Below are 23,979 nucleotides of genomic sequence, written 5' to 3'. Positions count from 1 at the left end.
GAGGTCGAATGCCCCTGTGTTCTATCCCTAGACCTGCAAAAAAAAAAAAAAAAAAAAAAAAATTAAGTATCTCCTTTATTATGTGATAGTTGTTCAACCCTGAGTAAGTTACATTTATCTTTTAACTACTTAGTTTGAGGTGTGCGTGGTGATGCATGCTTGTAATCCCAGTACTTGGGAGGCCGAGACAGGAGTATTAAAGGTTTGAGGACAGCCTCAGCAGGTAGTGAGTTTCTTATCAACCTAGTGAGGCCCTAGTTCCAAAAAAATAGAATAGACCTGGGGATATAGCTTAGAGGTAGAGTGCTCCTGAGTTAAATCCTTAGTACTATACACACACACACACACACATTAGGCCAGGTATGGTGGTATATGTTTGTAATCCCAGTACTTGGCGGACTGAGACAGGAGGATTGCAAGTTCAAGGACAGCCTCAGCTACTTAGTGAGAGTCTGATTAACCTAGCAAGATCCTATTTGAAAATAAAATTGGGCTGGGGGTGTAACTCAGAGGTAGAATGCCCCTGGGTTTAATCCCCAGTGCACCCCCCTCACAAAACATTAGTTTATCTGTGGATGGTGAAACTGCCATCCTCACTTAAGATAATTTAGAGAAGTAAGATATGTATTAAATTCCTCATTAATGTTCTTATATTAGTATTCCCAAGTTAATATTTTGAGTCAGTGTGGGAATGCTTCTCTTTGAAATCTAGTTGTGTAATACACACATTGTGAGTTGTTACTCATGAGTCTTGTTTTGTTATTTTTGGGTTTCATCCTCTAACTTGTATTTATTTCTTTTATTACTCTGGTTACTTTATATGGTTATTATTTAATGTGCATTTATTTTGTTTCAAGTTGATTGCATCTTCTGAGGACAGGATAATTTCAGCATTTAGCATAGCTATTTGCCAATTAGTATTATACTTATATCTTTCATGTTTGCTTTCATAAGAGTCATAGCTCTGTCTCTGGGTAGCATGCTCTGTTTTAGTAAATTTGGATTTGACCTGTTTCCTATAAAATGTTTTACTTATTAATCAAGGATTTGTTTTTATTAGGCCTTCACAGAGCTTCAAGCCAAAGTTATTGACACTCAACAGAAGGTGAAGCTTGCAGATATACAGATTGAACAGCTAAACAGAACGAAAAAGCATGCGCATCTTACAGATACAGAGATAATGACTTTGGTAGATGAGACTAACATGTATGAAGGTGTAGGAAGAATGTAAGTAAAATATATCCTTAATGTTGTCTTAGGAGAGCTTTTGTCTGAATTAAGTTATAGGATTTTATTTTATTTATTTTTTTGTGGTAGTAAGGATGGAACCCAGGGCATTCTTCCTCCGAGCTACACCTCCAGCCCTATTTTTTATTCTTTATTTTGAAACAGGGTCTCATGGAGTTGCAAAGGGCCTTACTAAGTAACTGAGGCTGTCTGCGAACTGGGATCCTCCTATCTCAGCCTCCCAAATGCTGGGATTACAAGCATATGCCACCACTTCCGGCTTGGATTTGTTTATTTTAAAACCTGGATTAAGCCAGGCATAGTGGCACATGCCTGTAATCCTAGTACTTGAGAGGCTGAGACAGGAGGATTGAAGGTTGAAGACCAGCCACAAGAAATAGTGAGATTCTCTTCAGCCTAGTGAAATCCTGTTTCAAAAAGAATAAAACAGGGCTGGGGGTATATCTCAGAGGTAGAATACCCCGGGGCTCAATCCTTAGTATCATTAAAAAAAAAAAAAAGAAAGAAAAAAGAAACTTGGATTAAAGTACCAGAGAAAATAAATGTCAAGATCAATCTAGTCTGGCCTGGCATGGTGGTGCACACTTGTAATCCCAGCATTTAGAGGAGGATCCCATTTCGCAGACAGCCTCAGCTACTGCTTAGTGAGGCCCTTTGCAACTCAGTGAGACCCTGTTTCAAAAATTAAAGAAAAATGAGCCAGGCGTGTTGGCGCAGGTTTGTAATCCCCGCGCTTGGGAGGTGGAGACCGGATGATCGCACAGGTTCGAAGCCAGCTGCGCTGGCTTAAGAGACCCTGTTTCCAAATTTAAAAAGTATAAAGATAGGTCTGGGAGTATAGCCTGGAAGTAGAAGGGTTTCCAGGAACCCCAGTACCACGAAAACAGAAAAAAAAAATTAAAGAAATCAGGCGTGGTAGCGCATGCTTGTAATCCCAGCACTTGGGAGGCTGAGACAGAAGGATCCCACAGGTTCAGAACCAGCCTCAGCTACTTAGTGAGGCTCTCAGCAACTTAGTGAGACCCTGTTTCCAAATAAATTATAAAAATAGGGTTGGGAGTGTAGCTAGGAGGTAGAAAGCCCCTGGGTCCCCCTCCAGTACTACCAAAAAAAAAAAAAAAAAAATATCTAATCTAATTCCTTCTTTAAAACAATGAGGAATTGAAGCCTGGCAAGGCAGCACAGGCAGGGCACACTTGTGATTCCAGTACTTGGGAGGCTGAAACAGGAGGACGGCAAGTTCAAGGCCAGCGTCAGCTACTTAGTAAGGCCCTCTGCAACTTAGTGAGACCCTGTTTCAAAATAAAATGGGCTCTATAAGCTTGGAGGTAGAATGCTCCTGGCTTCAGCCGGGCGTGGTGGCGCACGCTTGTAATCCTCATGCTTGGGAGGCTGAGACAGGGGGATTGCGCAGGTTCGAAGCCAGCCTCACTGGCTTAAGAGACCCTGTTTCCAAATAAAAATATAAAATAGGCCTGGGAGTGTATCCCGGAGGTAGAAGGGTTCCATCCTCAGTACCACCAAAAAAAAAAAAAAAAAAAAAAAAAAGAATTTAACCCAAGATATTAAGTGTTTAAATTTGTACTTTGATGTACATTTCTTAAATACTTCTTTGTTTTTTTCTACAATCAGGTACTTAAGTGTGTAACTTCAGTGGTAAAAATATGATTTTTTATGGGAATATGTTGTAATTATGTGAATATTTATTCTGGTATATGTAGTTTCAATCTCCTTTGCCTACCTAATTTATTAGAAGTAAATCACAAATTTTTTAGATGTCTGGTCAGAGCTATAAAAATGAGAGTAGATTTTATATGCACTCATTTTAAGTGACATGCATTGTTCTAATAGGATGATTCTCATGTGAGAAATCTAGCAAATCAGTTTAACTCTTTTTTTTTTTTTTTTTTTTTTTTTGCGGGTCTGGGGATGGAACCCAGGGGCATTTGACCTCCGAGCTACACTCCCTGCCCTATTTTTTAATCTTTATTTTAAAACAGGATCTCACTAAGTTCCGGTGGGCCTAAGTAGCTGAGGCTGTCTGCAAACCGTGATCCTTCTGTCTCAGCTTCCTGAATGCTGGGATTACTTTTTTAAAAATTATTATACAATTAACTGTATTTTTTCTCTTAAAAAAAATCCTTATGAGAAAGAATAGGTTTGCTTCACTTTTTCTTAGCAGAAAATGAGGAATGGAAAAGCCTTTAAGTACAGGTTACATTCCATTACAGTGACCTAAAAAAAGACTGATTTATTTTTTTCTTTTAAGTGTGGGAAGGTTGGGGAAGAGGGCTTTTCTGCAATTTGGTCTTTGAATATTATTTAGTGAGTAGATAATTTCTTCAAGTTTAGAGGTCTTTTAGTTAGAATGGAATTTGACTTCAGTTTTTGGAATGACTTGTGATTGATTTTTTTTTTTTTTTTTTTTTTTTTGGTGGTACTGGGGGTGAAACCCAGAGGCTTTCTATCTCTGGGCTATACTCCCAGCCCTATTTTATATTTTATTTGGAAACAGGGTCTCACTAAGTAGCCGAGGCTGGCTTCAAACCCGTGTGATCCTCCTGTCTCAGCCTCCCAAGCGTGGGGATTACAAGCGTGTGCCACCACGCCTGGCCTTGTGATTGATTTGAAGGAAGTATTATGTATAAAATTAGTAATGACATCACGAACAGTAGACCTTGTTTGTGATGAACTAGTGCTCTCTGGACAAGAGATAGATTATGATAGTCTTTATTTGATTGGCTTTTTCAAAGTGAACAATACATCACATACACATTTTATCTCAGATCATGTTTTTCCTTTTGGATTCTTTTAAGAGAATGAGAATTCCAATTTGAGAGTATATTAGTGGGTCAAAAGAATTGGAACAAGAACAAGGTAGAACTCTTTTTTTTGTGGTACTGGGAATGGTACAGGGGACATTCTACCTCTGAGCTACACCCCAGCCTTATTTTTTTTTTTTTTAATTTTATTTTATTGGTGCACTGTATTCATACATCATAGTGGGATACAAACTTTTGTAGACATATATGCACACATCGCCCAGTCAGCCCCCACCCGATCCCCACCCCATTCTCTCCCCATCCCTCCTTCCCATGCTTGGCTTAGTGGTTGACATCTAGTATTATAGCAATTTATCCAAAATTAAAAATGATAATCTCACATAACAGTTTCATTTGTCTGATACCAAGCGTTTGATGATTTAAAGATAGCATTTCAATATTTCTTTTTGCTTTCTTTCTTACTAGAGCATATTTTTTTCTGTTTTTTTAGGTGAAACTATCATATATTTATATATTTATTTTTCAGAAAAAAATCTATCCTAATATGGAATATGGACTCTAGATACCCAAAACGATCTTGAAAAAGAACAAAGCTAGCAGATATATATTTTCTGATTTCAAACCATATAAAGCTACAATAATTGAAACAGTGTAGTACTGTTCTAAAGGCAGATATATAGACCATTGGAGTTAAATACAAGCCTAGAGCTAAATTCTTCCCTATATTGTCAAGTTATTTTTGACAAGGTTTCCACGAACATTTGGTGGTGGAAATAATAATCTTTTAACTAAATATTGTTGAAAAATAATAATTACATGGAAAAGAATAAAATTGGACCTTTACCTAATCCCATATACAAGTATTAACTCAAAATAGATAAAAGACCTAAATATAAATCTTAAGACTATAAACTTTTAGAAGAAAATCTGGGTCATAAAACCTCACAACATTGAAATTGGCAGTGATTTCTTGGATATGATTTCAATGGCACAGGCAACAGAAGAATATACAAACTCCCTAAAAAATAAAAGAAAATATTGTATATCCAAAGACAATGTAAACAGAGTTAAAAGTTACTAATAGAATTGGATAAAATATTTCCAAATGCTATATCTGAAGGTATATTAATATTCCAACTAGAAATCCTAAAAATTAACAACAATAAAGGCAAACAATACAACTTAGAGATAGGTAAAAGACTAACATAAATAATGAATCTCCACAGATAACCAATCTTAGTTGTCTGTTGGATGGAAACTCTTGTTTCTCTGGTTCTGGTGAGTGTTACCTATTTCTTCTTTGTAGTTAATCTCTTTGAGTATTTTCTCTAGCGCTGGTTTTGAAGACATAAATTCCTTCAGTTTCTGTTTGTCATGGAAGCTTCTTATTTCTCCATCTAATTTGATAGAAAGTTTTGCTGGATAGGAAATTTTTGGCTGGAAGTTGTTTTCTTTCAAAATTGGGAATATGTTACTCCAAGCCCTTCTGGCTTTCATGACTTGGTTTGGGAAGTCTGGAGTGATTCTAATTGGTTTGCCTCTGAATGTCAGTTGGCCCTTTGTTTTTGTTGCCTTTAAGATTCTCTGCTTGGCTTCCACATTGGTCATTTTGACAATTATATGGCGTGGGGATCCTCTTCTCGGATCCTGTCTAAAGGGAGTTCTATAAGTTTCCTGGATCTGTGCATCAACCTCCTGCTCTATATTTGGAAAATTTTCTGCTATTACTTCCTTGAAGAGATTGTTGATCCCTTTGGTATCACTTTCTTTTCCCTCCTCTATTCCAATTATTCTTAGGTTAGCTCTCTTAAAACGGGCCCATATTTCTTCAATATCAGATTCCTGCTGTCGGATATTTTTTTCTAGATTAGAAACTATGCATTCATTTTTGGATTGCTCATCTTCTAAGAGCGAGATTCTGTTCCCCATGTGGTCTAATCGGTTGTTTGTGCTTTGAATTGAGGCCTTTACTTCATTAATTGCATCCTTTATCTCTTTTGGGCTCTCTCTGAGTTCTTTTCGAAGCACCTCTATTATTTCTACAGTTATTTTCCTGATTTGATCTTCTAGAAATCTCTGATTTTCTGTTTTATCAGGTTCTGATGTTGTGGGGTTGTGCACATTCATTGCTCCAGTATTATTCCTCTTTCCCATGATTTCGGAGGTTTGTGCCTTCTCTGGGTTCTTCCCTTGGGTCACTATGGCTTCACTTAAGGTGCTCTGGATCTCGAGTCTGTATTATCTCAGACCCCACTACTCCTTTACTGGGTTGTATCACAGAGTCTCCAACCCAGGGAGTCGATAGAGGCTGCTTTAAACTATGGGGGGTGCCAGGTTGCACGTTCTCCTATGGTGTGATATCTCTGCCACCACCACTCCCTCACTGGGTCAAGTCCCAGGAGGCCCAATACTGCGATTTCTCCTCTGTGGCCCGCAATTTGACTCACTGTTCTTGAGTACGCAGATGTAGCTGTACTGGACTCGGTGAATTCACTGCTGCTGCCGCCGCCGGTGGCAATATGGCGCCTCTGCCACGCCCTCGGCCATGAGGCTGGCGTATTTTTTCTTCTCTGGTTTTGATTTCCACTCTGAATCCCTGCAGCGTGTGCTGAGCTCAGCCACTGGGAGCTTTAAATGCTGTCTGCGCCGAAAGATCCCGCCTGGCTGTTCCGCAGCGGCTCTCCTGGCTTGCTGTAGCCGTCCGTTGAGTTCGCCGCTGCCGCCGGCAGTATGGCGCTGCTGCCGCGTCCTCGGGCGCGTGTGTCTCTTCTGTGGCCCTGAGCTCTGTTCTCAGTCTGCTTTCTCTCTGGAGCCTGGTGGTTTTTTTTGTTTTTCTGGTGATGGTGTTTTCTGGCTATGAAAGGCGCTCTTTTTGTGGTAATGGAGATTGGTTGTTAGCGGGACTCTTAAGCCCCGCTTTTCTCGGTCGCCATCTTCCCGGAAGTCTATTTTTTATTCTTTATTTTGAATCAGGGTCACACTGAGTTGCAAAGGGCATCACCAAGTAGCTAAGGCTGTCTATGAACCTCGATCCTCCTGTCTCAGCCTCCCAAATGCTGGGATTACAAGTGTGTTCCACCATGCCCGGCAAGGTAGAACTTTTGATTGTGTGTCCATATAGTATGCAAAAATATGTATATAGTATGTAGTGCATTGTTGGCATTCATTGGGTAATTTTATCTTTATTATGAATAGCCTTAGTTCTTAAAACTATAGTACTAGCTTTTCTAGCATGCCTATTAACATGATGTGCTTGGGGTTCACATCATTACACAAGCCTGTGTAACAGCTACATGATTCTTTTTTCAAAATCAGAGTCCATATCTTTGGCCTTTTGGGCTGCAAAGAAGTTTTAATTTTAATTGGAATAATTTCATTTATTAAAAACATTCTGCATAAGCCATAAGATTTTGCATGTAGTCTATAGTTTTCTGCATAAGTTGTAGTTCATCTAAGGGGTTTTAGGGTTTTGGCTACCTTTTTCTTTTTTTTGTGGTACTGGGGATGGAACCCAGGTGCATTCTATCTTCGAGCTACACCCCAGCCCGATTTTATTTATTTTCAAACAGGGTCTCACTGAGTTGCAAAGTGCCTCACTAAGTAGCTGAGGCTGTCCTCGAACCGCCATCCTCCTGGCAACCTCCCAAATGCTGGAATTACAAGGGTGCACCACCACGCCCAGCTTAGGTTTTAGGGTTTAAAGGCTTACATATGAATTATTTAATAGTAAAATGGTATTATTTCCAAAAGACTTATTTCATATAAATTATGTTTATAAAAGAAATGTGTCATTTTAAATGTTTGGATAGCTTTGATTTTAAATTCGACTTGTGCTTTCTGTATCTCACTGGGAATATGAATTTGACCCTGAGTTGTAGGGGCAGGTAAGGTGAATAGCATGTGTTTGGCTAGAGTATTAGTGCCCTGAGAGGAAGAGAAGATTTGCTGAGTATTAGTCTGGTCATGAGGATGTTCTCTTTCTTGATGCTAAACCTGAAATATCTATTTGTGAATTTATGGTCTTGAGTAATCTTGGATATCATTGTGATTCACTTCTTTAATTCTAGTTTTACCTTAAATTGTGATTTCTTTTAAAGTAACATTTGGGAATTATGATTATAATATTTTCCCAAATTCTTGTTTTAAAATCTGAAATTCTGCTTTTGTTTTAGAACCTGAAGTAGATTTTTCAATTGCTGAAATTTAGACCTCATCATTATTATTACTTGCCTAACTAGTGCAGTAGTGTGTGTGTGTGTGTGTGTGTGTGTGTGTGTGTGTGTGTGTGTGTGTTGCTGGGGATGGAATTGAGGGCCTTGTGCATGTTACGAAAGTGCCCTATCACTCAGCTGTGCCCCCAGACCTTGCAGTAGCATTTTTTTTTTTTTTTTTTTTTTTTTTTGCGGGTCTGGGATGGAAGGCAGAGGCATTGGACCTCCGTGCTACACCCCCTGCCCAATTTTTTATTCTTTATTTTGAAACAGGGTCTCACTGAGTTGTGATCCTCCCGTCTCAGCCTCCCAAATGCTAGGATTACAAGCACGCGCCACCACACCCGGCTGCAATAGCATCTTAAATAGCAAAGGCATCTGCCCTGCCTGCCTTCTGTTGACATCCATTTTTTCCACATCTGCCAGAATTGATCATGTTAATATTTTACATAAAATCCTTTGTGCATCCTCTGTTGTTCATAGAAGAACATCTAAACTTGTTTGTCTAGCCACATGGGTTTTCTCATACATGTTTTTGTGCTTTTTTTCTTTCTTTCTGCTTTTGTGCATTTTGTCTTTGGCACTGTTCCCCCCTTTGTGAAATTCTCATCCATTAAGACAGCTCAGATATTACTGTGCCTGGTGCAGACTTACACACTTTTGGTGATATCAGGGCTTTTCTTCATACACCCAGTAGAGCACATTGAGTGTGTCCTCAGATCTCTCCAAGCAGATCAACTCTGAGACAATATACATGTATTATCTTTGTTTCTTCATTTCTCAGTATAAAGGGTGGCACAAATTAGGTGTTAAATATATATTGATTTAAATTGAATCTGACCTGGGCATGGTGACACACACTTGCAATCCCAGTACTTGGGAGGCTGAGTCAGGAGAATCACAGGTTCCTGGACAGCCTCAGCAACTTGTGAGGCCCTCTGCAACTCAGACTTTGTTTCATGGCTGGGGGTGTAGCTCGGAGGTACAATGCCCCTGTGTTCAATCCCCAGTACCCCTCCCCCCACAAATTGAATCTTATTTCTCTTGCCTAAAATAACTTTAGAAAGAAAGTTATTTTAAAAAGTGCCAGAGACTGCTGGTTGTGGTGGCCCATGCTTGTAATCCCAGTACTTGGGAGGATGAGACAGGAGGATTACAGGTTCGAGGACAGCCTCAGCAAGTAGTGATACTTATCAACCTAGTGAGACCCTGTTTCCAAATAAGAAATAAAATCGGGCTAGGGGTATAGCTTGAAGGTAGAATACTTCTGGGTTCAATCCTTAGTATCCCACCTTCCCCTTATACAAAGTGTCAGAGAATTAAGAATCAGTTTGTTATTCTATTTTAATATCATTTAGTCAAGATGAAATTATAAAAGTAACTTATTTTATGTGTGTGACACTGGAGATTGAACTCACAGGCATTCTACCTCTGGGTTACACTTCCAGTCCTATTTTATTTTTATTTGGAAATGGTCTTGCTAGGTTGAGGAGAGTCTCCTTTCTTTCTGAGGTTGTCCTTGAACCTGTGATTCTCCTATCCTGTCTCAGCCTTTTAAGTACAGGAATTACAGATGTAAGCCACCACACCCAGCTAAAAGGAACAAATTTTGATCAAGGTCAAAGGATTTGTTTCTGACCAAAATTGTCCTTTTATCTGACAGGATTAGTCACTGGACTCTTCATTAAATCAGTTGAGAAGGTTGATTAATTCTAAATGCCAGCCAGTTGCAGAGATAATCAAAACTGACAACATAGAAAAATCCAAACCTTTGAGCTGGGCATGGTGCTACATGCCTGTAACCCTAGTATTTGGGAGGCTGAGACAGGAAGATTGTGGATTCTCAGTCAGCCATAGCAACTTAGTGAGGCCCTCTAATTTAGTGAGATCCTGTCTCATAATAAAAAATAAAATAGGGCTGGGGGTATAGCTCCTGGGTTCAATCCCCAATACCCCTACACCCCACCACACACAAAAGAAGCAAACCTTTGGAATTATGCTGAGGATAGTATAATTCCTGGAGAATAAAGACTTTTATGCAGGATAATTTCAATTTAATTATATATTTTGCTTTCTTCATCTTCACATATAATGAAAGCCAGATTTTTCTTTGTAGGATGTGTGCTTAGCAAATCATTGCAAGCTTACATGCCCTTCAGCTCTTTAGTATACTTCTTATACATGACTATTTTTGGTTTAAAACAAGGAAAGTCAAGCTACAGGGTCAGAGAAGATGAATTGCTATATACTTACTGTAAGCTCTGGGTATTCATTGCTCAAAGCTCTGTTCCATCCAGTCTTTTGGCATGTTGCCAGCACATTTTAGTTCTCTTACTTCATATTCTTTGGAGAGGCTGTTATGTAGCCTGATACTACCACCACCAATTTCTAGTTTTGCTGCTTAAGCTGTTTGTGAGCTGACCTCACCACACTGCTTTGAGAACTATGATGAAAGTTACAACTGTGGGATGATCTGTCTGAATATTTGGAAGTGTTTGTCTTTGTATCTTTCTAGCATGCAAAGAGGGGGATACAGATCTCAAATGTGATATGAATATTTCTTATATTTTTTTCATGAATAAAGCAATTTATAATTGCTCGTGGGTTATTATTTTTTGCTCTGCACAGTAGAGAATGAATTTTTAAAATTATTTCAGTGTTTTTGGTAAGAATTTTATTTTTAGCTGGGTATGGTGGTACACGTCTGTAATCCCAGTACTTGGAAGGCTGAGACAAGAGGATCACAGGTTTAAGACCAGTCTCAGTAATTTCTTGAGGCCCGCTGCAATTTAGTGAGACCTCTCTGATTCAAAATAAAAAATAAAATATGGTTAGGGGTGTAGCTCAGAGGTAGAATGCCCCTGGGTTCTATCCCTTGTACCAAAAATGAATGAATAAATGAGTGAATGAATGAATGAAATAAAAAATATAATCCTAGTATTTGGGAGGCTGAGGTAGGATTGCAGGCTTGCAGGTTTGAAGACAACCTTATTAGGTAGTGAGACTATCAGCAGCCTACTGAGACCCTGTTTCAAAAATAAAATAGACTAGCCAGGTGTGGTGGTGCACACTTGTAATCCCCATGGTTGGGAGGTGGAGACAGGAGGATCATGCAGGTTCGAAGCCAGCCTTTGCTGGCTTAAGAGACCCTGTTTCCAAATAAAATATAAAAATAGGTCTGGGAGTATAGCCCGGAGGTAGAAGGGCTCCATCCCCAGTACCACTAAAAAAAAAAAGGGGGGGAGGGCCTGGGGGGTTAGCTTGAAGGTAGAATGCCCTTGGGTTCAGTCCCCAATACTATGAAAGGAAAAAAAAGAACACACATAGCTGACATTGAGTTGTGCTAGTGTTTCAAAGGATCAACATTAGAATAAGTGTCAAAATTATTTTTAACGAACATGAACCTGATCCTGATGTGATAGGATTATTATTCTAATATCCTTTTTGCTTGAACATTACATAAATAAGATTTCTATTTTCCAAAAAGACAAGTTAGCCTTTTTTTTTTTTTAATATAGGAGGAACTTGAGTAGATTAGCTTTTGAGAAGAACGATGTGTCTTTTTAAAACTTGAACCTAACTAAAAATAACTTTGTGCCATATTTAAACTAATTTAGAGGTATGGTACGATTCTGCGGGTATTTTTTATATTTAAGGAACTAAGAATGAACAATGGTATAAATCTACCAACTAGATAAGTGTCTAGCAATGCAGAAATTGCTGTTTGGGAGCAGTGTTGCTATTTCTACTTGTTGAAGTAATTTAATGGTTGATCTCTGATGGTTGAAAGATCTAGAAATATAAACTTAAGATATAATATCCCACTGGTAGAAAGTGAAGCAGTAGGTTAATTTTTGATAGACAAGACATTTAAAAAATTTAAATAAGATTTAGATTAAGCAATTTTTGGCCCAGCTAGGATGTAGAAATCTGAGCTTTTTGTGACAGCTTGATTGAATTACTCTTTGTTTAAAATGAGCCAGGCCCAGTGGTGCATGCCTATAGTCCCAGTCCTTGGGAGGCTAAGACAGGAGCATAGCAGTTCAAGCCCAGCCTCAAGAAGGTGGTGACACTTTCTTTCAAAAAACAAACATAAAAAGGGCTGGGGGTGTAGGTCAGAGGTAGAATACCCTGGGTTCAATCCCTAGTACCACAAAACAAACAAAAACACATAGAAACAAAGACCATAGGCTGGCTCAAGGTGGCCTTGTCAATGTAGGTGTTGATCTGTGGCTGGAATCAGGTGGCATTCAATAAAGGCAGGATGAAAAAATTGCAGTTCTTAAAATTACGGTTATGCTCAGCATTAACAGAAAGAGATGTGGTCATTTTGCTCCAGATTTTGCAGCCCTTTTAAGTTCATCTAGCTGTAGAGTTAGTATTCTACTTAACTTGAGGTAACTTTAAAGTTGAAGATATAAGCCATACTATATAATATTCTGAGAGATTAGAAAGTAAAATTTGAAAATCTTGATACTGCTTCTGATAATGTAAAAATGGTCTTACTGTTGCTCTAATCAGAACCAAGTTAGGTATTTTATTTAGTGCTTACTACAAAAAGAGCAATATATAAAATACTTGAGTGTGAGAGCCACATTGCAAATGCAAATTTATAAATTCTTTTTGAGTTAAAAAATTTTTTTGTGTGGTACTGGGGATTGAACCCAGAGGCATTCTACCTTTGAGCCACACCCCAGCTTGATTTTATTTATTTGGAAACAATCTCCTTAGGGTAATGAGAGTCTCACTACTTGCTGAGGCTGTCCTCAAACCTGTGACCTTCCTGTCTCAGCCTCCCAAACCCTGGGATTACAAGCGTTCACCACTATGCCAAGCTTTATTTAAAATTTAGATCTGTATTTTAGAGTAGGTAAGCAAAGGTAAAATAAATTTAAAAGGTAAAAGATTGTTTAGTTTATGTTTTAGATTTTAAAGAAGACAAATTCTTGGTGTTCTACTTTTACTAATAGAATATGAACCACCCTTCTTAGGTTTTTTTTTTTTTAATATAGAACCATTTAAAGTTAAGGCTTTCATTGCTCACAGTTCTAAAGGGGGGACTTTTCCTGTTGTGCAGGGAAAAATAAGTGACTTCAGTTTTGTTTATGTCGAGTATGTATATGAGCCCAGATGGACATATTCTCCTCTTCCACAGATGAAGTTCTCTGGGGAGAGGAGATTTTTGAGTAATATTCTTAATTTCCTTAAGTTGTCAGTGATTTAGAAACTTGATGTTCATTATAACTGTTCTATTGCTGTCTAGAATGACATCACTGTTTTTACGCCAGGAGAGGTTAGCAGACATTTGCGTAAGAGTTACACAGTCATGTTTCTTCTGCAGAAGAGTACTTTTAATAATTCTTTCCTTTCTTTCCCTCCCATGTGCCCCAGAATCTAAACTTTCACACTGAAACACAGGAGTGTGTGTGTGTGTGTGTGTGTGTAGTGTACTGGGGTAGGTGATGGAACCTGGGGTCCTTCTACCTCCCAGCTATGTCTCTAGCCTGATTTTATTTCCTGTTTGGAAATATTTGGAATTTATTTCCTATTTGGAAACAGGATCTCACTTGCTTAGAGTTAAACTACTTGATGAGGCTGTCTTCGAACCTGTGGTCCTCCTGTCAGCCTCCCAAGTACTGGGATAACAGGTGTGTGCCACCACACCTTAGGAATTTAATTTTAAAAATGTGCTACTATGTGTGTGTGTATGTGTATGTATATGTGTATGTGTTACTAGGGATTGAACCCAAGGGTGTTCTACAACTGAGCTCTGCCTCCAGCCCTTTTTATTATTATTTCTTTTTCTTCTCCTTTTTTTTTTTTTTTTTGTGATACTGGGGATGGAAACCAGGGGCTTTTCTAAATCCATGATGTACCTCCAGACCTATTTTATATTTTATTTGGAAATAGGGTTTCACTAAGTTGCTGAGAGCCTCACTAAGCTGCTGAGGCTGGCTTCGAACCTGAGATCCTCTTGTCTCAGCCTCCCAAGTACTGAGATTACAAGCATGCACCAACACACCTGGCTCTTTTTCTTCTTTTTTCCCCTCTTTTGTAGTACTAAGGATTGAACCCTGGGGCATTCTACATTTGAGCTCCACTCCTAGTCTGATAGTTTATTCTTTTTTTTTTAATTTTTAATTTTTTTGTGGTACTGGAGATTACCCAGGGGCATTCTATCTCCGAGCTACACCCCCAGCCCTATTTTTTTATTTTTTTAAACAGGGTTTCACTGAGTTGTAAAGGGCCTAAGTAGCTGAGGCTGTCTACTAACTGCGATTCTCCTGTTTTAGCCTCCCAAATGCTGGGAATACAAGTGTGCACCACCAAGCCCAGTGGCTTTGAGCTTTTTTTAAAAAAATAAATGTAGCTGGGCGTGGTGGCCCATGTTTGTAATCCCAGCATTTGGGAGGCTGAGTCCAGAGGATCGCTTTTCACGGACAGCCTCAGCTACTTAGTGAGGCCCTCCGCAACTTAGTGAGACCCTCTTTCAAAATAAAGAATAAAAACATGAGGCTGGGGGTATACTCAAAGGTAGAATGCCCCTGGGTTCAATCCCCAATACCGCACACACAAAAAAAGTAATCTACTCATTCAGTTAATTGGAGAACTTTGCCTTTGTATTTCCTGACATCAAAAGACTTGGCCCTTAAAAGATTTTTTTTTTTTTTTTGGGTACTGGGGATGGAACCCAGGGCCATTCTACCTCTGAGCTACACCCCTTGCCCGATTTTTTTTTTTTTTTTAATATGTTCTTTATTTTGAAACAGGGTCTCACTGAGTTTCAAAGGGCCTCACTAAGTAGCTGAGGCTGTCCAGGAATCGTGATCCTCTTGTCTTGGCTTCTCAAATGCTGGGGTTACAAGTGTGCGGCACCACACCCAGCTCAAACTTTTTTTAAACATAGAAGATTAAAGAAAATCTGTCTTTGTTGTATGAAAGTAGCAGTTTTTCAACAACATGGTGAGATACTTCACTGTGGACAGGATACTTCAGTATGTCCTAATTGGTGATAAGCAGGAATCAATGTAGTTTACTGAGAGAAGTGTATAAAGTACCATTCACTTGTTGTTCCTATGTAAATAAAAGTAAAGGCAACTGCAGTTTTGAACTGTGTTATTTTGTCATTGAGGAATTATATGCTATGACTGACTTGACTCTGTTTTTCTCTGGAAAGAAAATTGATTTTAAGTTATACCAAGAATTTTCTGATTTTAGCTATCACTTATCTGATAGTAGCAAATTTAGGAACAACTTGCTGTATAATCTGTTTGGGTAAGAAATGTTCATATCAAGGAATATAGTATAAATGAAATATCCAGAAAGGAGCTCAGAAAAATATTGACCTTGGAGGGTAAGAGTTAGTTCATATGTATGATACTGTAAATAACCTTTACTCGGATGGAATAATTAGGGTTATAGTGTGTTGCATGCACCATTCATGTCTGTGCTTTTGTGAGGAATGTATGCTTATTTTATTTTATTTTTAGAATTTAAGTTTGGACATGTCTGGGAGAATATCTCATTTTCCTGGCTGGAAACTCTTACCAGCTCTTGTTTGAGGAAGATCAGTCACTTTGAAATAGACCAGATTACTTTTTTTTTTTTTTCCAGTACTAGGGCATTCAACCTCCAAGCTACACCCCCAGCCTTATTTTTTATTCTGTATTTTGAAACAGTCTCGCTGAGTTGCAAAGGGTCTCACTAAGTAGCTGAGGCTGGCTGTGAACCACGATTCTCCTGTCTCAGCCTCCCGAATGTTGGGATAATGGAATGCTGGGATCACAAACGTGTGCCACCACGCCCCGGCTTGACCAGATTACTTTGAAGACACTATTCTCTTGGTTTTGTAAAGGACTTGAAAGCTGGGCATGCACATTTGTAATTTCAGTACTTGGGAGGCTGAAACAAGAGTATTGCAGGTTCATGGCCAGCCTCAGCTACTTAGGGAGGCCCTCCGAAACTTAGTGAGATCCTGTTTCAAAATAAAGAATAAAAAATAGGTCTGGGGGTGTAGCCTGAAGGTAGAATGCCCCTGGGTTCAATAGCCAGTACCAAAAAAAAAAAAAAAAAAAAAAAAAAAAAAAAAAAAAAAAGGACTGGAGAGGTTCTAATTTTAAAAAATACATAATTTCATGCAGCTGCAGGAGCCTAATATTAAAAATGTGTCTTCAAATAGATAAGAGCATGACTACCCTAAAACCAACCTTTTATATTGGCATAGAGTAAAAAGATTTTGGTTACAATATGCATCCTATATGTGTGTGTCTGACTGGGACGTTTGCATTTGTGCCAAAGTATATTTATATTTCTCTATGACTTTCTGCTTTTGTACTATTAACTTTTGTTCTGTATGTGTCCTTCAGTACTCATTGGTCAGTATTTTTTTCTACTTAGTGATTATATTTCATCCAGTGTTATATTTTAATCTACTTGTAAAATAAAGATCACATCTTTTAAAAAGTTGTAGAATAGCTTAATGCTTTTATGTGGTGTGTTTGGGGTTTGATAAGGCCAAAATAAAAGTAATAAACATCAGAGGTGATTATTTACCAGAATACTTGGAATGCCACATAGTAACCCAAAATAAACTTAATGTTTAAAATAGATTAACATAGTACTGCTTCCATTTCAGGAGTTGTAGTTTTGATTTTAAAATAGACAGTGATTTTTATTTTTATTTTTATTTTAGTAGTACTGGGGATTTTTTTTTTTTTTTTGTACTGGGGATGGAACCCAGGGGCATTCTACCTCCAAGCCACACCCCAACCCTATTTTTTGTTCTTTATTTTGAAACAGGGTCTCACTGAGTTGCAAAGGGTCCTAATAAATAGCTGAGGCTGTCTGTGAACCACAGTCCTCCTGTCTTAGCCTCCCAAATGCCGGGATTACCATAATGCCTGGCTGGTACTGGGGATTGAACACAGGGGCATCCTATCTCTGAGTCACACCCCCAGCCATTCATTTATTTATTTATTTATTTATTTATTTATTTATTTATTTATTTTTGTGTGTGTAACTGGGGATGGAACCCAGGGCCTTTCTACCTCCGGGATATACTCCCAGACCTATTTTATATTTTATTTGGAAACAGGGTTTCACTACATTGCTGAGACCCTCCATTACTAAGTAGCTGAGGCTGGCTTCGAACCTATGCGATCCTCCTGTCTCAGACTCCCAAGTGCTGCGAGCTACCACATCCTGCTTTATTTTTGTGGTACTGGAGATTAAACCCAGGGACATCCTTTTTTTTTTTTTTTTTTTTTCTTTTTCTTTTTCTTTTTTAGGACTAGGTATTGAAGCCAGAGGTATTCTGCCTTTCTACCTCTGAACTTTACCTCCAGCGCTATTTTATTTTTATTTTGAAAGGAGGTCTTACTGGGTTGATGAGTCTCATTATTGAGGCTGTCCTGTGATCCTCCTGTCTCAGCTTCCCAATTATTGGGATTACAAGTATGCACCACCATCCCTGGCTGACATTTTACCTCTAAGCTATGCCTCAGCTCCCCCCTTCCCCCAATTTTGAAAGAGTCTTATTAAATTGGGGATGTGAATCTGATCCTTCTGTACCAGGATTACAAATGTGTGCTACCACGCCTGGCTATTTTTTTTTTATTTTGAAATGGGATCTCACTAAGTTCCAGAAGGCCTCACTACTTGCTAAGACTGTTTTCAAGCCTGCAGTCCTCCTGTCTCAGTAGTCCTAGTACTGGGATTACAGGCATAAGCCATCAAGTCTGGCTGACATGCTGATTTTTTACATTTGAATTTTTACTTAATATATTTGATATCTTCACATATCAATAAAAGTACTGTCATTAAAAAAAAAAAAAAAAAAAACAACAGACATGAGCCAGGCATGGTAGCTAACACTTGTAATCCCAACATTTGGGACTTGGAGACCAGAGAATTGCAGTTCGCAGACAGCCTCAGTTACTTAGCGAGGCCCTTAGCAACTGAGACTGTGTTTAAAAAAAAAAAAAAAGACTAAAAAATAGGGCTTTGGATGTAGCTCAGAGATAAAATGCCCTTGGGTTTTACCTCCAGTTTCACAAAACCAAAAACAGATATGGTGGGATATGAGTATAATTGCAGTGCTTTGGAGGCTGAGATAAGAGGGTAGCAGGTTCAAGGCCAGCTTCAGCAATTTTGGGCCTGGTGGTATATGCCTGTAATCCCAGTACTTGGGAGACTGAGAGGAGGACCACAGGTTCGAGGAAGGCCTCAGCAAGTAGTGAGACTTTCAACAACCTAGTGAGACCCTGTTTCAAAATAAAAAATAGAGTTGGGCATATAGCTTGGAAGTAGAATGCCACTGGGTTCAATCCCTAGTACCACACAAAAAGAAAATAAATACAATAAAATAGGGCTGGAAGTATAGCTCAGAGACAGAATGTCCATGGGTTCCCTAGAACCAAAAAAAAAAAAAGATGAAAAATTTAAAAACTTAGAATTTGATTCTTGTTATCAGATTTTTTTTTGTGGTGCTGAGGATTGAACCCAGGGGCATTCTACCTCTGAGCCACACCCCCATTTTGTTTTTTTTCTTTTTTCTTTTGAAACACGGTCTAAGTTGTGGAAGGCCTCAGTAAGTAGCTGAGGGTGGCGAGAACCTGCGATCCTCCAGTCTCAGCTTCCCAAATGCTGGGATTACAAGCATGTACCACCACTCCTGACTCTTGTTATCCAGTTTTTTTTTGGGGGGGGTTGGGATGAAACCCAGGGGCATTTGACCTCTGAGCTACATCCCCATGTCCTATTTTTTATTCTTTATTTTGAAACAGGGTCTCACTAAGTTGCAGAGGGCCTCAGTAAGTAGCTGAGGCTGTCCGTGAACCATGATACTCCAGTCTCAGCCTCCTGAATGCTGGGATTACAAGCGTGCCATCACGCCTGGCTCTTGTTATCAAATTTTTGATCTTTGTGTCTTTTCCATTTTATTTCAGTTTAAAAGTGGTTTTTTGTTTTTGCGGGTTTGGGGATGGAACCCAGGGGCATTTGACCTCCAAGCTACACCTCTTGCCCTAATTTTTTTTTATTATTTTTTATTTTGAAACAGCGTCTCACTAAATTGCGGTGGGCTGCACTAAGTAGCTGAGGCTGTCTGCGAACCGTGATCCTCCTGTCTCTGCCTCCCAAATGCTGGGATTACAAGCATGTGCCACCACGCCTGGCTTGGATATTCTTTAATCATATCAAGATTTTTAAATATATTTATCTAAAAATCATTTTATGGTTACTCTATTTTTTCTATTTGTTGTACGAGATTTTATTTCTTGGATTGTTTTGTTGCTTTTTTTTTTGTGTGTGTGTGGTTCTAGAGATTGAAGCTAGGGGCATTCTACTTCTGTGCTACACCTCCAGCCCTTTTTATTTTTATTTTGGAACAAGGTTTTTCTAGGTTGGTGCAAGTCTCACTACTTGGCTGAGGCTATCCAGCAACTTGTGATCCTCCTGTCTCATCTTACCAAGTACTGGTATTATAGATGTGCACCACCATGCCTGGCTTTTTTTCTTTAAATCTCACTGTGTTGCCGGGTGTGGTGGTGCACACTTGTAATCCCTGGGCTTGGGAGGCGGAGACAGGAGGATTGCGTTGATTCGAAGTCAGCCTTGCTTGTTTAAGAGAACCTATTTCCAAATAAAAATATAAAATAGGTCTGGGAGTGTAGCCTGGAGGTAGAAGGGTTTCCAGGAACCCCAGTACCAACACACATACAAAAAAATCTGTGTTGCCCTGACTGCTCCTGAATTCCTGGGCTCAAGAGCTCCTCCTACCTCAGCCTCCTACCGCAGCCTCCCAAGTATTAGGAGTATAGTCATGTGCCATCATGGCTGGCTGGCTGGCTGGCTGCCTGCCTTCCTTCCACACTGGGGATTGAACCCAGGGATATTCTACCTCTGAGCTGTCGTTGTCGTCTTCTTCTTTCTTCTTTCTTCTTCATTTGTATTGGGGATTGAACCCAGAGACCTTCTATCTCCAAGCTACACCTCTAGCCCTATTTTTTATTCTTTATTTTGAAACAGGATCTCATTAGATTGAGAGTCTCACTGCTTGCTAAGGCTGTCCTTGAACCTGCGATCCTCCTGTTTCAGCCACCTTCCTGGGATTACACCACCACACCTGGCTCGGCTTTGTGATTTTATTCACCCGTACACGTGCGCGTGTGCGTGCGTGCGTGTGAGTGTGTATTTGCAGTGCTGAGGATTGAACCCTGGGGCATTCTACCTTTGAGCTACACCCCCAGCCAAATACACACACACACACACACACACACACACACACACACACACACACACACACATTGTTTCACCCCTGGTCCTAAGGGCATTCTACCTCCAAGTTAGCACCCCAGCCCTAGTTTTAATTCTTCTTCTTCTTTTTTTTTTTTTTTTTTTTTGGTACTGGGGGTGGAACCCAGGGGCTTTTCTACCTCTGGGCTATTCTCCCACACCTATTTTATACTTTATTTGGAAACAGAGTCTCACTAAGTTGCTGAAAGCCTCACCAAGTAGCTGAGGCTGGCTTTGAACCTGTGCGATGCTCCCGTCTCAGCCACCCAAGAGCGGGGATTTCAAGCAGTGCTACCAGCCCAGGTTTTTTTTTTTTTTTTTTTTTTTTTTTTTTGCGGGTCTGGGGATGGAACCCAGGGGCATTTGATCTCCGAGCTACACTGTCTGCCCTATGCTTTATTTTTTATTTTGAAACTGGGTCTCACTGAGTTGCAGAGGGCCTCACTAAGTAGTTGAGGCTGTCTGCGAACCGCAATCCTCCGGTCTCAGCCTCCCAAATGCTGGGATTACAAGCATGTGCCATCACGCCCGGCTTTATAATTCTTTATTTTGAAATAGTGTCTCACTAAGTTGCAGAGAGCTTCATTAAGTAGCTGAGGCTGGCCATAAACCTGCAATCCTCCTGTTTCAGCCTCCCAAGTACTAGCTTGTGGTTTCTTATAAACTTAATCACATTCTATTCAGTCCAGCATTTCTACTCCTAGGAAATTGTGGTCCAGCTATATAGTGGAATGCTATTTAGCAATAAACCAAATCAGTGGTTGCCAGGTGGCAGGGATCAAGTCCATTTGTCTGAAGATGGACATTTGAACTGTTTGCACTTTTTGGCCATTATGAATAATTTTTGTGTATATGTTGAAGCCAGGACATTCTTTTTTTCTTTTTGTGGTACTGGGGTTCCTGGAAGCCCTTCTACCTCTAGGCTACACTCCCAGCCCTATTTTATGCTTATTTATTTTATTTTTGGAAACAGGGTCTCTGAAGCCAGCGCAGCTGGTTTCGAACCTGCGCGATTCTCCTGTCTCCGCCTCCCAAGCGCAGGGATTACAAGCGTGTGCCACCATGCCTGGCAAAGCCAGGAACATTCTACCTCTGAGCTATACCCCTAGTCCTATATGACTTTTATTTTGAAACAGGGCCTCAGTAAGTTGATGAGAGTCTACTACTTGCTGAGACTGTTCTTGAACCTGTGAGCCTCCTGTCTCAGCCTTCCAAATATTGGGGTTACAGGCATGTACCACCATGTTTGGTTTATGAGTAATGTTTATGAATATCTGTGTATAAATTTTTGTGGATATATTTTTTCATTTAGTTATCTCTATAGAGAATATAACTATATATTGCTGGGTCATGTAGTAATTTTATATTTAAATATTGTAAGTAACTGCCAAACTGTTTAAGGAGGCAGCTGTATCAGTTCATATTCCTGCCAGCAATACTTGAAGGTTTCAGTTTCTTCCCATTACTTGTTACTATCTTTTTATTTTTTTGGTACTCTGGGTTGAACCCATGGGAAGCATTATACCTCTGAGCTACACACCCTCAGCTCTATTTTTATTTTGGAGCTGTCTCACTAAATTGTTGAGGGCCTTACTAAGTTGCTGAGGGCAGCCTCAAAACTGCAGTCCTCCTGTCTTCCTGTCTCAGTCTCCCAAGTACTTAGATCATAGGCATGTACCATCACTCCCAATCTAATCAGTCTTTGAAATTTTTGCAGCCCAAGTGAGTGTGATCATCTTTTTTTTTTTTTTTTTTTTTGGTGGTACTGGGGTTCCTGGAAGCCCTTTTACCTCCGGGCTACACTCCCAGACCTATTTTTACATTTTTATTTGGAAACGGTCTCCTAAACCAGCACATGCGGCTGGCTTCGAACCTGCGCGATCCTCCTGTCTCTGTCTCCCAAGTGTGAGGATTACAAGCGTGCGCCACCACGCCCGGCTTGATCATCTTTTTAAAATATGTATATTTTAGCTGGGCATGATGGCGCACGCTTGTAATACCAGCATTTGGGAGGCTGAGACTGTAGGATCGCAGTTCGAGGACAGCCTCAGCTACTTAGTGAGGCCCTTTGCAACTCAGTGAGACCCTGTTTCAAAGTAAGAAAAAAAAAAAATAGGGCGGGGGTATTGCTCAGAGGTAGAATGCCTCTAGATTCTATCCCCAGTACCACACAAAAATTATATTTTAAAATTTAAAATAGGTTTCTTATTGATTGCCTCTAGTTGGGTCATATTTTTTAATTCATTCTGACAATCTTTATTTTTAATTGGTGTGTTTATATCATTTACATTTCTAGGAATTATTGCTATGTCTGGGTTTAAACTTAAATTTGATACCTTGTATTTGTTTTCTGTTTGTCTCATTCTGTGTGTGTGTGTGTGTGTGTGTGTGTGTGTGTGTGTGTGTGTGTATGTGGTTCTGGGAATTGAACTGGGGGTGTTCTACTTCTGAGGTACACTTCTAGCTCTTTTTATTTTGTATTTTGAAACAGGGTTTCACTAAATTACTGAGGCTGGTCTTGAACCTTTGATCCTCCTCTCTCAGCCTCCCAAGTACTGGGATTATAGATGAGTGTCACCATGTCTAGCCTCTCTACATCTTAATTTTAATTTATTTTATTTTTAAAAATTTTATTAGTGAATTGCAATTAATATGTCATAGTAAGACTTAATGTGATAAAATATACTTGCATTCAACTCCTTGTGTATTTAACTCCATATCCCACCCTGCTCCCTTCCTCCCAGTTTTTATTTAATTAATTGATTAATTAATTTCCGGGTCTGGGGATGGAACCCAGGGGCATTTTACTTCCGAGCTAGAGCCCCTGCCCTATTTTTTATTCTTTATTTTGAAACTGGGTCTCACTGAGTTGCAGAGGGCCTCACTAAATAGCTGAGGCTGTCTCTGAACTGCGATCCTCTAGTCTCAGCTTCCCAAATGCTGGGATTACAAGCGTGCATCACCACGACCTGCTCCAATTTTTATTTATTTATTTTCTTTGGTGGTACTGGGGTTCCTGAAAGCCCTTCTACCTCCGGGCTATACTCCCAGACCTATTTTTTTTTTGGGGGGGGGGAAACAGGGTCTCTTAAGCCAGCACGGCTGGCTTCGAACCATCGCGATCCTCCAGTCTCTGCCTCCCAAGCGTAGGGATTACAAGTGTGCACCACCACACCTGGGTCCAGTTTTTATTTTGAAACTGGGTCTCACTAAGTTGTGGAGGGCCTCACTAAGTAGCTGAGGCTAGCTGGGAACTTGTGAGTCTCCTTTCTCAGCCGCCCAAATACTTGGATTACAAGTGTTTGCCACGCCCGGCAGATAAAGTGCCTGCCTGCCCCCCCCCCCCCTTGCTTGCTTTCTTTTTGTAATGGGGATGGAACCCAGGGGCTTTTTTTTTTCTATCTCCAGGCTATACTCCTAGATCAATTTTATACTTTATTTGG

General features: G+C 39.7%; 1 protein-coding gene across 1 annotated transcript in view; it reads left to right on the top strand.

The window, feature by feature from the left end:
- The window catches only part of PFDN1 (prefoldin subunit 1), a gene marked incomplete at its 5' end in the record, with an annotated part of 75,093 nt that overhangs the window by 3,895 nt on the left and 47,219 nt on the right, over nucleotides 1-23,979 (top strand). The window contains one exon of the mRNA XM_080713574.1: nucleotides 1,061-1,227. Within this exon, the coding sequence (XP_080569700.1) occupies nucleotides 1,061-1,227 (167 nt within the window). The remainder of the gene's footprint in view (nucleotides 1-1,060; nucleotides 1,228-23,979) is intronic.

Source organism: Muscardinus avellanarius (assembly GCF_963383645.1).
Source record: "Muscardinus avellanarius genome assembly, chromosome: 1".
NCBI classification, from domain to species: Eukaryota; Metazoa; Chordata; class Mammalia; order Rodentia; family Gliridae; genus Muscardinus; species Muscardinus avellanarius.
This window is presented reverse-complemented; position numbering and strand designations above follow the sequence as displayed.